Raw genomic sequence first — 14,870 nt, forward strand, 5'->3', positions numbered from 1 at the left:
TAAGTAAGGACTCGGTTGATCAAAATCCAACAATTAAAAGTTGTGGATATTTATCCTACTCTCAAAGTATTGCAATGGTGATGTTGGACACTATCAATCTAATCTAAACCTCAGGCTCTCGGTAGCATGGCTTGACAGAAGTAGATGAGACGAAAAACTATGCTAGGGTAGGCTAAGATAAAAGATAAAGACTGTGAAGATAGATTGTATTTGGCGTGGGCCTCAAACTCTTCACTGAGTTCTCTTTTTATAACTTCTGGAGGCGACGAAACCCTTGTTGGGTTTCCTTATTTATCCAGGATTCTTCGCAACTGAGACTCTTTTTTATATGCTCTTCCCATAAGAGATCTTCGTAAATCTGAAACCGTTTTCAGATCTCTTGCAAGTATGGCTGCAGTGATCTCCTTATATCGAAAATCGTTTTCAGGGCTCTGTATCATCGAATCTGGTTTAATCACGGACCAGTTTCAGAGATCCCATATCGTGACCGTGAATATTAGTAGAACTGGTGAACTAGTCCCACTGGATCTCAATCCATTGGTTCCAATTCGCTCATAAATTAGTCTAATCTTTGAATCTTCATAATCATCACGAGAGCTCCGAATGTCTTTGGGAAGATCTCCCATTTTGGAAGGATTGTGAGAGACGATCTTCTGAGCATATTTGGATCTGTGATAGGATCACTTTGCTTCGGTGGGTCTTTTATAGACACACTGGACACCCTGCCTCGATCACCCACACGAATTAGGGCTGTGTCATTTGTCGCTTCGTTTCGTCTAGAGGCGTGTGTACAGTTCTATACCCTCGCATTTATTACAAGAGGCGTATCGTCAAAGGATAATAGCAAACGATATCCTCAGGCGCGAGTACAATTCTATCATTATTAAGCTTGTAGTGCTGACATGTGGCAGTACCTTATTGGTCCACGTAGGTATGTAAAAAATGGGTACAAACAATGTCCCCACGTCCCTTCGCATCAGGAGATGTGATGGGACGTTCGACGTTCGGCATTCGGCGGTTGCTCCGTCATGTGACACATGGCAGTACGGAGTTCGCACTCGGCCGTCGTATGCATTAATGACTACGTTGGAAATCTCTTGCCATGATTGCCATGGTACGAGCTTTGATAGGGAAGACTACTTATAAATATAACACATTACATGTGAGCTCATCACCACACCTTCTCCATCTTCCAATTCTTCTGTCATGGATGCTTGTATTCTCCCTTTGGCGTATTGAGTAGCAATACTCTGGAAAAATGATTCTCTCTATGGGCGGCGACCAAAGCTTAGGGCTTAGCCACTATTTTTATTAGAAAATGAAGATGAAGGACCGACTTCTCACAGGACAATCGGCCTGAGACATTTTGTTTTCTTTTTTATCTTTTATTATATTTCATGCAAACCTACTTGTAGGAGAGTTATTTTTTGTACTATCTATAATGGATGATTTAATGGAATAAAGAATCTCATTGAACTTGTGTCGATCCTTACTCGTTCCTTGTCTTTATTCTCCATTCTCATCGGCAATATGGTTTTCCACACCATCTCACATTCACTGAAGCTCTTTTCCTTCACCTTCTTGTTGTAAGCTCTGGCAACCTTGAGCTTGTGCACTTTTAGTGTGTTCAGTGCTTGAGGTCGGACATTATCAAGTTCTTCCAACTCTATCAACATGGCTTCAGTAAATTATACGGGAGTCACCTGATTCTGATACGCCACTCTCAAAGAAGCAATATTGACTTCCATGGGTAACACGACATCATGCTCACATGTTATGGCGAACGACGCGATCCTTGTGCTGGTTCTCTAGGATCTCCGGTAGGCCCACGACACTTAGGAAAATATTGTAAGCCATGACCGTGAGTGGTTGTCTACCATCCGTTTGATAATATTCTTCAGGATCTTGTTAATTGACTTGGCCTGGTCGTTCGCCTGAGCATAGTACGATGTAGAATAGACAACCTGAACTTATAAGTGGCGACAAAGGCTTAGATTTGAGCTCTTGAGAATGATGCTCCTTGATTAACCGTGATAGTCTCAGGAATATTGAACATGTGGATGATATGCTCCTAGCTAAATCCATGACTTCTACCCAATCGACTCCTTTCAATAGCCGTACTTCAACCCACTTTGTGAAGTAATCAGTGGCCACAATGATAAAACTGTGGTATTTCGAAGATGGAAAATAAATTTGACCGATGATATATATGGCCCATCATCGGAATGGCCACGTTTTTACTATATGATGAAGCCTTGACGTTGGTACATGCTGTAATGGCTAGTGCTTTTGGCAAGCTTGGCATCCCTTCGCGTACTTCATGCAATCCTTCTAAATTATCGGTCAGTAATAGTCGTGCCTTCAAATGAATCAACATATTTTTTATTCGGCTTGGTGGGCTCCATAGATTCTCCCATGACCACCATAGCTTCGTCTTGTCCTAGACACTTAAGGAGAAGGCCATCAGCTCATTCCTATATAGATTGTCGTCTAAAATCAAGTAATGTGGCACGATCCTCCGGGTTACTCAGTCTGTTCTGGTGCTCTGCCTCATCAAGTATCGGATGATTGGATTTTGCCAGTCTTCCATTGATGTTTCCAGTGAAGCTATCTCGGCCGTCAGGGTCCTTTGTTGCACTGTCGGAAGTGAATGCTCCTGCACCTTAAGAAACCTTTTGGACAATCCCTCTGGTAGCTTCAACCTTGCCGCTATTTGTGCCATCTCATTGGTATCGACATTAAATTCTTGTGGGATGTACCTCAGTAGAACATCATCGAAATCGGCCATCAACTGTACGGCCGTCTCATAATATGGTGCCTAATTCGTGCACTTGTATTGCCTAACAAGCTGATTTATCACCAACAAGGTATCACCAATAATCTTCATGCTTTTGGCTTCCAGTTCCATTAGGATTTCCAGCCCGACGATCAGGGCTTTGTACTCGGCCTAGTTGTTTGTGCATTCAAACTCTAGCTGGAAGGCATAATCTTTCCTTTTTTCGTTTGGGGAGATGATAATGATCCCTGCTCCAGATGAATGTTCTGTTCGTGATCTGTCAAATATAAGTCGCCATGGGACAAGATGGATGGTGTGCATCCCTATGATGTTTGTTGGAATTTGGTTGTCGACCCTCATAAGGTGGTCAGCCAAAAAGTCGGCTAGACCATCCCTTTTATGACTTTCGAAGATACATATTTGAAAGTAAATTCTAATAGAGCCAGAATCCACTTACCAATTTTCCCATGCAAGATTGGCCGTGTGAGCATGTGTCTTGATTTAGATCAGTCGATGAAATGACGTGGACCGTTCCTGTCATTAGATAATGATGGAGCTTGGTAGTGGTCAAGAACAGTGATAAACATAATTTCTCGATTGTTGAATACCGTCGTTCAGCAACGTTCAATGTTCAGGACAGGTAGTATATCAACCTGGGCTAGTTGTGCTGGGTGGGCCTGGCCGAGCCATGATGGGCAGCCCAAAATTGAGTTTTCAGTCCTGATAACTCATATTTTCAATGACTAAGTTCCAACCGAGTCAACATTGGCCTTTGGACGAGTTGCATCTGAAACCAAGTTTTTAGTACTTTTCTGCCTTGAGAAAATGGAGTATCTACTTTGCCCACCTGACAATAGGATGACTTGATTTTCAGCCAATGACATGCATACTTCATGAGCCTGGAAACTCACTCAGCTTTATCACCACCTGGGTCCTGTCAACTCGAAGCCTTGAATTTAATAATTAAATTAAAAATATTTAAAATAGTTATATGCTGTTAAACTACATAAAATATCTAAAGCAATCAACAACATAGCTAGCATCATGGTGTTTTGGGACTTCATTCCTTGATTTTACAAGACTTTTAAGGGTCCATTTATATGATAGGCAAATATCATCTGAACTCTGTGTAGAACTGACTTGAGGTGTGTCAACACTTGTCACTGCTGAGCTATGTTGAGATGACTGAATCAGAAAGCTGACTCAATGAGTCGTGGCGGTTCAGGAATGGGTGACAGTCACCAACAAGGTTCCCAGCGACTCAGGGCGAGATCTTGCCGAGTTGAGTTTCAAGTCAAATCAACTAGTTTTAGAACAATAACAGCACATTGAAGTGGTCCCACTTTATAAACAGCTGGATCCCATATGTGTGCCATATTTGGTGGTGGGAACCAACTAATCCTATGGTTTGTCAGGCTTAGGGCTGCAACGTGGGTTTGAGTCAACCCGAACCTGATTGACCCAACCTGAGTTTGGGTCGGGTTGTTAAGGTCCTTGAGTTGTTCGGGTTGGGAAATGCTAATCCGATTTGGATTCGGGCTGAGTGAATTTGGGTCGGGTTGGGAAAAATCACATGTATTTGGATCAGGTTGGGTTCGGTTGCGTCAAATTGGATAGAGTATAGAGGATTTTGGTTGGGCAGCTCAGGTTGGAATGCAGGTTGGGCTTTCTTGAGGTCAGGTTGGGCTCAGGTTGACCCTCAGCCTGACCAACCAGCTCGAGTTGCACCCCTAGTCAGGCTTCATTTCCTTACTTTCTCCTCTTTACATAAGAGGAGTTTTGGTATGTCTCTAGATCTGAGGGTGCAAAACAGCTTTGCACCATTGCCAACTTTGTATTACAGAAAAACTCAAGTGGTTGAGAATAACCTAGTCCACTTAACAAAACCAACATAGTGCTAGCTCAATGCAATTCATTTGTACTCTCTTGCTACTTTCCATTGGAAATCGAAGACTGTTTTCCTTTGGTGGCTATGCTCATCAGCTTCCATGAGTAACTGAGCATGATTGGGGCTTAGTTATGTCTACTAGCAATAATGATTCTTGGAGTTTATCACTGTGATATAGTACAAACTAGGCATTGGAGCATGCCACTTGGCATTCATGTGAAGGTGCATGTGGCCCTTGTTTGATTTGTTTTCTTCTCCTTTTATTTCCACATGCTGCCTCAATGGCTGAGCAATGTCAATAACCAAGTGGCAACATTGAAAAGTACTTTCTATCTTGCCATTGGTGTCATGGTTTGACCTGCATTGCTGATGGCCATACCATATTCTGGTGTTCATGGCTGCTCCATGGCATATGTACCTCGTGCTTGACATGCTATTTGAAGTATAGATCCCGTCTTTCAGTAACAGGTTGTCTTGTTTCTTCCACTGATGGAAAAAAGAAAGGTTTTCTTAATGAGAGTTGGATGTGCAGGTTAAGATATGTAATGGGAAGCTAGCGACCGTGTTTGCTTCCACCAAAGGATTCTACACTGATGGGAAGCAGTTTATTCAGAGCCACTCTCTGGTGGACCTATTGCAACAGCTTAGCAGGGCCTTCGCTAATGTGGGTACTTCCACTCTACATTGCTTGACAAGTTTCCATTTCTGAGTTTATGATTTACATTAATTAACTTAGTGTAAATGATAGAATGGACATAAATTTGCTTATGTTCAATTATTTTTGGCTGGAAAGAGTACTTTCTTGAATGCCTTCTTATTGTATGCAGGCTTATGACTCCCTTATGAAAGCTTTTGTAGAACACAATAAGGTGACATTTTGAAACTTTCTGTTTTTTCCCTGTTAGAATTAAAACTTTGTATGTGCAAATTGCTAGCAGTTCATGCACAAGCTCTTCTTTATGGAATTATTGGGATTTCCTTGCAAACTTCCAGTTCGGTAATCTCCCGTATGGATTCCGCGCAAATACATGGCTCATAACTCCAATGGCTGCTGACTCTCCGTCAAAATTTCCTCCTCTCCCAACAGAAGATGAGAACTGGGGTGGTAATGGTGGTGGGCAGGGAAGAAAAGGGGAACATGATCATAGGCCATGGGCCACAGAATTTTCAATTCTGGCAAGCATGCCATGTAAAACTGAGGAGGAGAGACAGACTCGGGACCGAAAAGCCTTTTTGCTGCACAATCTATTTGTCGACACCTCGGTCTTTAAGGCCGTTTCCACAATTCGCCGTCTCATAGATTGTGATACACACTCAAACAAGTCTCTACAAATTAGCCCAGATTTGATATTGCATGAAGAACGAGTTGGGGACTTACGTATTATAGTGAAAAGAGATGCAGAGGATGCGAGCTCAAAGCTGGTGGACAAAATCGATGCTCGTCAGGCATCAGATATGTCTGCTAAGGAGGTTGTGCAAAGGAATCTTCTTAAAGGGTTAACTGCAGATGAGAGTGTGATTATTCATGTAAGAAGCTGTAGAAATTCCTGATTTTTTTTTTTTTCTAAATAAATAATTTTAGTGTTCTTTCTCATAATACGAGATCTAACAGAGGTAGTGCCCTTGCAGGATACTGCCACTCTAGGAGTTGTTGTTGTGAGACATTGCGGATACACTGCAGTTGTAAAAGTTTCAGGCGATATAAAGAAGGGAAGTTATACAGCACAGGATATTGACATTGAAGGTCAGCCAGGAGGAGGTGCCAATGCCTTGAATATCAATAGGTATGATTCTCATAAAGTACACATTTGTATATGTGCTCTTTCAGTTACATTTGTACATACACATTTAGTCATATGAATATGCAATTGGTAGTTATGTAGGTAGATAAAGATGAGGCCTTACAGTGATCTGATGCATTAGGACTTGCATAATATCCTGATATGACCAGCTTATACAAGCATTTAGCTCTGGACGGGGGATGACCCAATAAATCTCCCTGACTAGAAGATCCCAGCCATCCAGTGTTCAGCTTTTTTCGAAGCATTGCTGCATTTTTTCTTAACCATCCACTTGCACGAAACTGATCAACATACTGTGATCTTACAATCTTTGAAGTTTTGTCGGTTCCAAGTTGGGCACATAAGATCAACAGTCAGGATGACCAAACCACAGACCCTGCATGTACAGTCAGATTAGGGCTTCAGGAAACTATCCATAGCCTGATGAACCAGACCACTATAATTCCACCATGCTAACTTGCACACACATGCCCATGTTCCCAAATGGCATGTATCTGGATCGATTTATATTGTATCCATTTAATCTAATGGAAGGAAAGTATAGAGTGTCTTTTACCAATTATGATACGTGACTGGATTTTAAAATTTCCTGCAGCTTGAGAGTTCTTGTCCACAAGCCATGCAGCACAGAATCATATGTAGGAGGCCCGCATTCTCCTTCTCAATCTGACGATCAAAGGGCTGCTTGGAGGTTAGCGCGAAGAGTAGTTAATGATAGTTTGACCAAGTTACTGGAGACATCGGCCGTTGATGGAAGAACTATCCGGTGGGAACTTGGTTCATGTTGGTTACAACATCTACTGAAGCAGGAAACTTCAACAACCAACAATTCTAATGGAAACGGAGAAGACACTAAGCTTGAGCCTGCTGTTAAAGGTCTTGGAAAGAAATTTGAACTATTGAAGAAGATAAAAAAGAAAACAGATGCAAGTAGTAATGTATCTGATGCAGAGAAGGAAAACAAAAGCACAAACAGCATTCATACCAAAGAGAAAATGGGTGAATGCAACAATGAAGCTGCAATAAAGGCAATGCTTTCTGAAGAAGCCTTCTTGCGTTTGAAAGAATCTGGAACCGGTCTTCATCAAAAGGTCTCTGAGCTCTGGTTTTCAAAGTTACCACTTCATGATCATCAATCACTTGTAGTCGTTTTTTGCATGATACTCCCAGTTAATTTGACATGTTTGTGATAGTCTTGGCACATAAACATGTGAGAAAAACAACATTGGAAGGTTTTCCTTTCGATGACTATAAGAACCAGAAAACAGGAGCAGACTTTAATATCACATAATTAACTAACAAACAAATCAGAAAAAAAAAAAGAAGAAAAATTGTCATCATTTTGCAATGGCTGCATTTGGTTGCCCTGAAAATAGCAGTGGGCAAGTTTTTTTCTGCCCAGATAAAACCTGGAACATTTTGTCAAACTCAAATTATTCTGGATATTGATTTTGTATGGGAGTCTGGAAAATGGGATCCTGAATGATCTGCCCCGCTATCCCATATGCAACCCATCCATTCCGCTGAAATATATATAGCCTGCTGGAAATTTGTGGTGCACCCTACCTCACCCTGAAGGATATCGAGGAGATTTAATGTAATGGATACCCACAAAAACTGCACACACGCACACTTTGCAAATATTTTAAGGGACAAGTGGCATGTTCAATCATTGCTTTGGACTGTCCATTCACACCATTGTGAGCAAGCCATGGTGAAAAATGACACCGATCACATATCTTAACCATCTGATTGATACCATGAAAATTGGGTGGTCAAGATTGAGTGGATAAACAGAATAGATCCAATCTTCATCTTGAAGTTGAAGCATCTATTCAATAGGTCTCACTATGGATAATGCATGATTCCAAAGATGCACCATGGTTTGACGATGCCCATCTATGGCTTGTAAAAATGAATGGTTGTAGCAAAATGGCCCACATTCAAAGGCTTAGGCCATCATATTGGCATGATCTGTTCACCTTGGCTTGCCCCTAGTGCTATGAATAAATGGATGGTGTAGGTTGATGATTGGATGTGCCATGTGCCACATAAATATTTTGGAGACGTTGCTAATTTCCCCATCCCTATGAAGTTTGCGTGCGTGTGAACTCCTGTAACGTGACTGACAGGTTCCTATAGACACTTTATATGTTGAAGACCAATTTTAGTCTAACGTTATGTGCTATGGTTTGATTTGTTGCTTGCAAACAGTCATTGGATGAGCTCATTGATATGGCACATGAGTATTACGATGATGTTGCTTTACCGAAGCTGGTAAGCTCCATTCTCATATTATGATTCATGTTTCCATATCCACAGCAGAAGATCATGAAGTGCTGAGTTGTGGTTCTGATTTCTGTAGGTGGCAGATTTTGGCTCACTCGAACTTTCTCCAGTTGATGGACGCACACTAACTGAATTCATGCATACAAGGGGACTACAAATGCGTTCATTGGGACGTGTGGTGAGAATACTAACATTCCAGCTGTTAAACTATTTTTCCCCTCCCTTTCTTTCAGTTATTTTAGCTGCAGTAATTATGGATTAGGACATGGGCTGTATAGTGCAATCATGTTTATGTTTTAGGATAGTTGCTAATCCTGTCCTAGAGAGATATCGAATTTCGACTTTTTTCTTTTTTTGAAGGGGAAATGTTACTGAGCACAGGGCACCATTTTCCTGATGTGCTCTTTACTTAAATTGGACATGGTGAAATGGTCCATGATCCAGACCATTCATCAGATGTCCTACTGTGGGTGCATTTTATCCTCATGTTGCATGGATTGGACAGATCTTCCCATCAGATTGGCGGAACTTTTCTATTTGAATGCCAACCATTGCCAATATTCTGTTGCGCAGCACGCCAACAACGCAATGAGCCCAGATCCAATCTCAGGCCTCACCCACAAACGATAAACAAGAAGAAATATAAATTAGAAACAGATCAAAGCAATGCAAACAAACCACAAGACAAGATATACGTGGAAAAACCCCAAACTAGGGTAAAAAACCACGGGTGCAAATTTCCACTATGAAGAACAAACAGAGATTACAAGGCAATATACTAACCTCTCCCTTGGAAGTATAGAGAAAATCCTTTGCCCACACCTTAGAAATATTTCCCAATATTCACCTTACCCTAGAATAGCCCTAGGAACACCTATTTATAGTTTAGGCAACTTCCCTTTCGCACCCTTGCGAAAGGCGACACCAAAATCCGCAGTCCGCATCGGATTCGAAAACGAATCTGCGTAACTACGACTGGTCGTGCAGGTCGTGCAGCCTGCACGACCGGTCGAGCGAACCCTACGACCGGTCGAGCACCTCGGGACCAAAAAAACGATGCTCGCTGGACTTTGAGTCGAGCCGGTCCATGACCGGTCGAGCGGGCCCCACGACCGGTCGAGAATGTCTCACAGCCGGTCAAGGACGGCCCCAGATGTGGCTCCACATCTCAACATATTCTTCTCAAACATCCATCTATTGGTCAAGATTTGTACGGATAGTGAGACTTTTCTGTCAGCGCTGATCCACGATGGGACCCATTTGGGGTTGGGATCATGGACTATTGTTCTGCATGCCCTACTTTTTGGTGAGAACTAAGAATAAAGGATGACTGGGAGATTGTGAATCAAGGATATAATCTCTATTTTAGACATCTAAAAGCTATGAAAATAAAATTTTCCTTCTGATATTTTTCATGTCAGGCCTATTTTCAAGCATTTTGCTCGGCAACATACTATGTTATATAGCTTACTAATTTCAACCATTTCTCCTTTGCATCAAAATTCCAGGTTCAACTCGCAGAAAAGCTTCCTCATATACAGTCGCTTTGTGTTCATGAGATGGTTATTAGAGCCTTCAAACACATATTACAAGCTGTCATTGCTGCTGTTGAGAATGTATCTGACTTGTCTGCAGCAGTAGCTTCATGTTTGAATATTTTATTAGGATCCTCAACAATGGAAAAAGGCGACCAAGAATTATCCAATGATCATATTCTCAAAATGAGATTGTTAGAAACCTTCCTTTCCAAAAGATTTGGTTGGGAATTAAGAGATGAATTTCAACACTTAAGGAAGTTTGCAATTCTACGAGGACTTTGCCAGAAGGTAACATCTCTCATCTACTGATCCGAGCTGAAGAGGTGTTTTGAGGTCCCTTTCACACACAAATTCGAGCCGTTCCTGTTCAAAGTAATAATGAAAAAAAAAATCACTGAAACTGAGTTGACTCGGTCAGGTGACTCAGTTCTGACTTCTGATTTAGAGTGACCTGACCTACCATGGAAACATATTTTTTTTGGGATGAGTCACCAATCTCCTTGTTGGTTTCGGCTAAAACTGAACAAGTCATAATGTTTTAGATCCTAGGCAAGCCACACCCCAAAACTGAGTCTTAAGACCTTTGTTCGAAGTGAAAATCTCACGTTACATTTTTTTCTTTTTTCTTTTTTCTTCAGGTTGGACTGGAGTTGGTTCCTAAAGATTATGACATGGATGGCCCATACCCATTTAAGAAATCTGATATTATTAGCTTGGTCCCTGTGTGTAAAGTAAGATGAGATGCAAAACCTTTCAGTGCACAACTTGAGATTTCATCTCAAAATGCTTCTACTGATGCCTTTTACCATGGTTTTGAATTTTGTTCTACAGCATGTGGCATGCTCATCTGCAGATGGTCGAACCTTATTGGAATCATCCAAGACTGCATTGGATAAAGGAAAGCTAGAGGATGCTGTCAACTATGGAACAAAGGTAAACAAACAAGCTTCGTGTATTGCTTTATTATTTCTAAAACATGATTTTCTAGTGATGTGTTCTATACATTTTGAAATTGAAGGCACTGTCAAAAATGATAGCAGTCTGTGGTCCCTACCATCGAGCAACTGCTAGCGCATACAGTCTTTTGTCAGTTGTTCTTTACCATACAGGGGACTTCAACCAGGTAACTGCGGTAAGAATGGCATTTCAGATCATTTTACCACTGCCTTATCCAATCTCCATATATTTATGCCATGTTGGGCTTTGAGATTGAATTTCCTCCATGAACTTATCTCATGTCAGTATCCTTCTTTAGATGTTTTAATCTGCATGAAACTGTTGTTTGCTTTGTATCAATGTGTGGCATCTTTTCTTTTATGGACAGGCAACTAAATTTTCTATTTGTATTTGAAAGTCCTTTACTGCCACCAGTACTATGTGAAAATTACTTCTTTGCAGATTCGTGTATGAATGAACACTGTCAATGTGTTCGAATCAGTCTTTTCTTCTATTTAAAGTATGAGATGCTTTAAAGGGTACATATTAAAACACCGTGGACAAAATCAACTTTGAAGCCTGTATGATTGTCAACTGTCAATATTATTAGGTTCCTTGTAATACTAGGAGTTCCAACACCCCTGTTAACTGTAGTCTCCAAGATATTTCTATGTTTTGAGTTCAAGCGCCAAGGGAAATTAAATTTCACTCAAATTGAATGAAATTCAAAGCATTGCTAGTAGTGAAGATGCAAGCCACAAAATGATAGAAATGAGCTGGAATTGTGTGAAGACTCTCTCTGGCTTCCATGGTTTATACAATATCTCTTAACTTTACAAATTATGCATATGCTCTTGACCATATCACATAACATGAAAGCAGTGTTCAAAATATCACTGATAGTATTGACAATTTTGGCTGATATTATCTGCATCACACTTCTGCAATACAGATAGTAGGGGAGTGATATGGATACTGGGGATGATAGCACAGTTTACAAGCATCCCCGATATCATCTCCTAGAGTTTCACTGAAAATTTCCACTTTTTTCCTAATGTTTTCCCAATATTTCTCTTGGACAGTGATTTATTCCTTTGTATCTGTGACTGCTTTATTATCGATAATATCATTACATGTTCCTGTATCCTAGGGTAGTGATACATGTAATAATAAGCATACTTAAAACCTTGTGGGAAAGAAATACAAGGTAAGATTATAAAAAAAGAAGTGCATTTAATCTACACTATTGTGTAAATGTGATACACCTCTCACACACTCCACCTTAAATTGTTGTGGGGAATCATGTAGCATCAATTTGCCAACAAGAAAGGCATGGCAAGAGATTGTCATGGCTTTTGTGAAGAGGTTAACAAGTTGTTATTGAGGTGAAACATGTGGTCAGATGATGTTTCCCGAAGATCAATGTTTCTGAATGGAAAATTGGATTTGAGTAAGTTTGAATGGCAATGATATTGTCTTCATGAGGTGGGATTGGATTTGTGATGGGAACCCCAAATTCCTCACCAAGGCCTATTAAAGTTGATTGGCACTTTGCACATGTGGTCAAGTGTTTTCTGTTTGCCAATCATGGTCATCTTCAGGTTCAGGAATACTGTGATGTAGACTGGCAAGTGTCTTCTAGTGATAGGAAGTCGACGACTGGCCATTGTATGTTTGTCAGAGGTAATTTTGTCTTGTGGAAAAGCAAGAAGCTCACAGTTGTTGCTCGCTCAACTGCAGAGATGTAATACCACTCTATGGCTCATTTAGCCTATGAGATTATATTGCTTAGATCCCTTCTTAGAACATGGGAATGGAGGCTTCCACTCCAGCTCCATTGTACTGGAAGAATCAAGCATGTATTCATATTGCTTCTAATCCTATCTTTCATGAGAGAACTAAACACACCACTTTGTTTGTGAGATCTCCCTGCTGCTGTCTAGTCCGTATGTGTGGTCCAGTGATCAGTTAGCAGATATCCTCATCAAGGCCATCCCTTCTGGGTATGTGTGACTTGTATGCTCCAGTTTGAGGGCCAGTGTAGGAAATTGTGCGTGTGTACATGCATACTTATGCATGGAGTAGCGGGTACTTTTGTTGGTGTGTCTATCTTATACTTTGGTGGTCCTTCCGGACACCATATCTTTTTATGTTTAGGGCTTCATTATAAAAAGGTATTAGATGAGGGAGAGTGAGAGCGAGGAGTTTAATCTCTCCACATCTCTTCTCTCCAAATACTCTCTACTTTTCTTTTCCTCTCTGTATATTACACCATGTGATCTGATAGTAACAGAACTATATTAATGATGTAAGATAGTGTAGACTAATAACATTTTTATATGAACCAATATTTTCTTTATTAATATATGTCGGTATTTCCATATGATTGCATCATTTTATGTATATGTTCGTGTATCTATGCATTGAGTCAATACCTAGTGTGGATATGTATTTGTTTCTACTAGTTGTTAAGAAATCTTATCATAAATGTTGAACAAAATAATGGTTCAGTTATGTTCTTATCTTCACTTGATTTCCTTTCTCCTTGCATAGGCAACAATATATCAACAAAAGGCTCTTGATATCAATGAGAGAGAGCTTGGCCTTGATCATCCAGATACCATGAAAAGCTATGGGGACCTCTCTGTATTTTACTATCGACTCCAGTACACTGAACTAGCTTTAAAGTAAGTTGAGAATGATTTGTCTTTGACTTCAAGTAGCCTTCATCTTTGAATTAATATTTTGTATGCAATCCTGTACTATTGAACTAAATGCTTCATTCTGCTTTCTTTTATGTCAATGGGTGTATAGATATCCACCTCAAATTCTTTCTCTATTAAATTTTGGTTCAGGGAACACATTAAATATTTCATGTAATTGTTGCCTACACGATAAAAGTTTACGTTGATATACTTGATTTGAAATAATATGTTAGTTGAAGAAATTTCATATAACAAGTAGACATGACAATCAAGGTATACAAAAATAATTATGCAACGGCTGTTTCATAACAGCAATGGCATGGCCCGTTACTCTATACAGGGTCGTAACAGCCCATGTCAAAATTTTGGACCGTAACATGCCTGGAGTAGTTCGTTGGTTCATTTTGACCAGTGTTCGAATTATCTCCGTTATTATCAAAATATCTCTGATATTATCTTTATCTCCAGCTCAACGATACCGATAACACTGGTAGCAATACCGATAACACTGGTGGTATCAAAAATTCCAGTATTAGCAATGCTTCGCTAAGTATCGCCAATGTACCAATATCGCTAATGTAATCACCAATATTTTCAACTATGTAAATTCTAGGTGTCACTTGTATTGCCAATGCATCAATATCACCAATGTATTACCAATATTTTCGACTATGTAAATTCTAGGTAATGCTTGTATCATAAGAGTGTGTTTAGTCTATGGAATAAAATGGTATTGAATTGTATTAGATGGGATTAACATCGTTATTGCACCATGATTGCATGTCTGGAAATACCATGGTATTTTAGCCATCTAATCCCATGTTTGGGATAAAATTCTTGCTTCGGAAAAACATTGGATTAAGCAAAATCCTGTTTGGTGGACCATGAAATTGTAATCAAAGAACCAAATTCTCAACAGATGTTGTTCACTTGTAC

General features: G+C 40.2%; 1 protein-coding gene across 6 annotated transcripts in view; it reads left to right on the forward strand.

Moving 5' to 3' along the window:
* The window catches only part of LOC131258379 (protein REDUCED CHLOROPLAST COVERAGE 3-like), a 35,112-nt gene that overhangs the window by 9,676 nt on the left and 10,566 nt on the right, over positions 1–14,870 (forward strand). For 5 of the 6 annotated variants that reach the window (XM_058259668.1, XM_058259667.1, XM_058259670.1 and 2 more), the window contains 12 exons: positions 5,197–5,328; positions 5,492–5,533; positions 5,658–6,191; positions 6,294–6,448; positions 7,062–7,557; positions 8,681–8,743; positions 8,832–8,933; positions 10,264–10,581; positions 10,932–11,024; positions 11,125–11,226; positions 11,312–11,425; positions 13,783–13,916. In XM_058259668.1, coding sequence (XP_058115651.1) covers positions 5,197–5,328; positions 5,492–5,533; positions 5,658–6,191; positions 6,294–6,448; positions 7,062–7,557; positions 8,681–8,743; positions 8,832–8,933; positions 10,264–10,581; positions 10,932–11,024; positions 11,125–11,226; positions 11,312–11,425; positions 13,783–13,916 — 2,285 coding nt within the window. The remainder of the gene's footprint in view (positions 1–5,196; positions 5,329–5,491; positions 5,534–5,657; positions 6,192–6,293; positions 6,449–7,061; positions 7,558–8,680; positions 8,744–8,831; positions 8,934–10,263; positions 10,582–10,931; positions 11,025–11,124; positions 11,227–11,311; positions 11,426–13,782; positions 13,917–14,870) is intronic. The other variant, XM_058259669.1, reaches the window with a different exon arrangement.

This window comes from Magnolia sinica, chromosome 10, assembly GCF_029962835.1.
Source record: "Magnolia sinica isolate HGM2019 chromosome 10, MsV1, whole genome shotgun sequence".
NCBI lineage: Eukaryota > Viridiplantae > Streptophyta > Magnoliopsida > Magnoliales > Magnoliaceae > Magnolia > Magnolia sinica.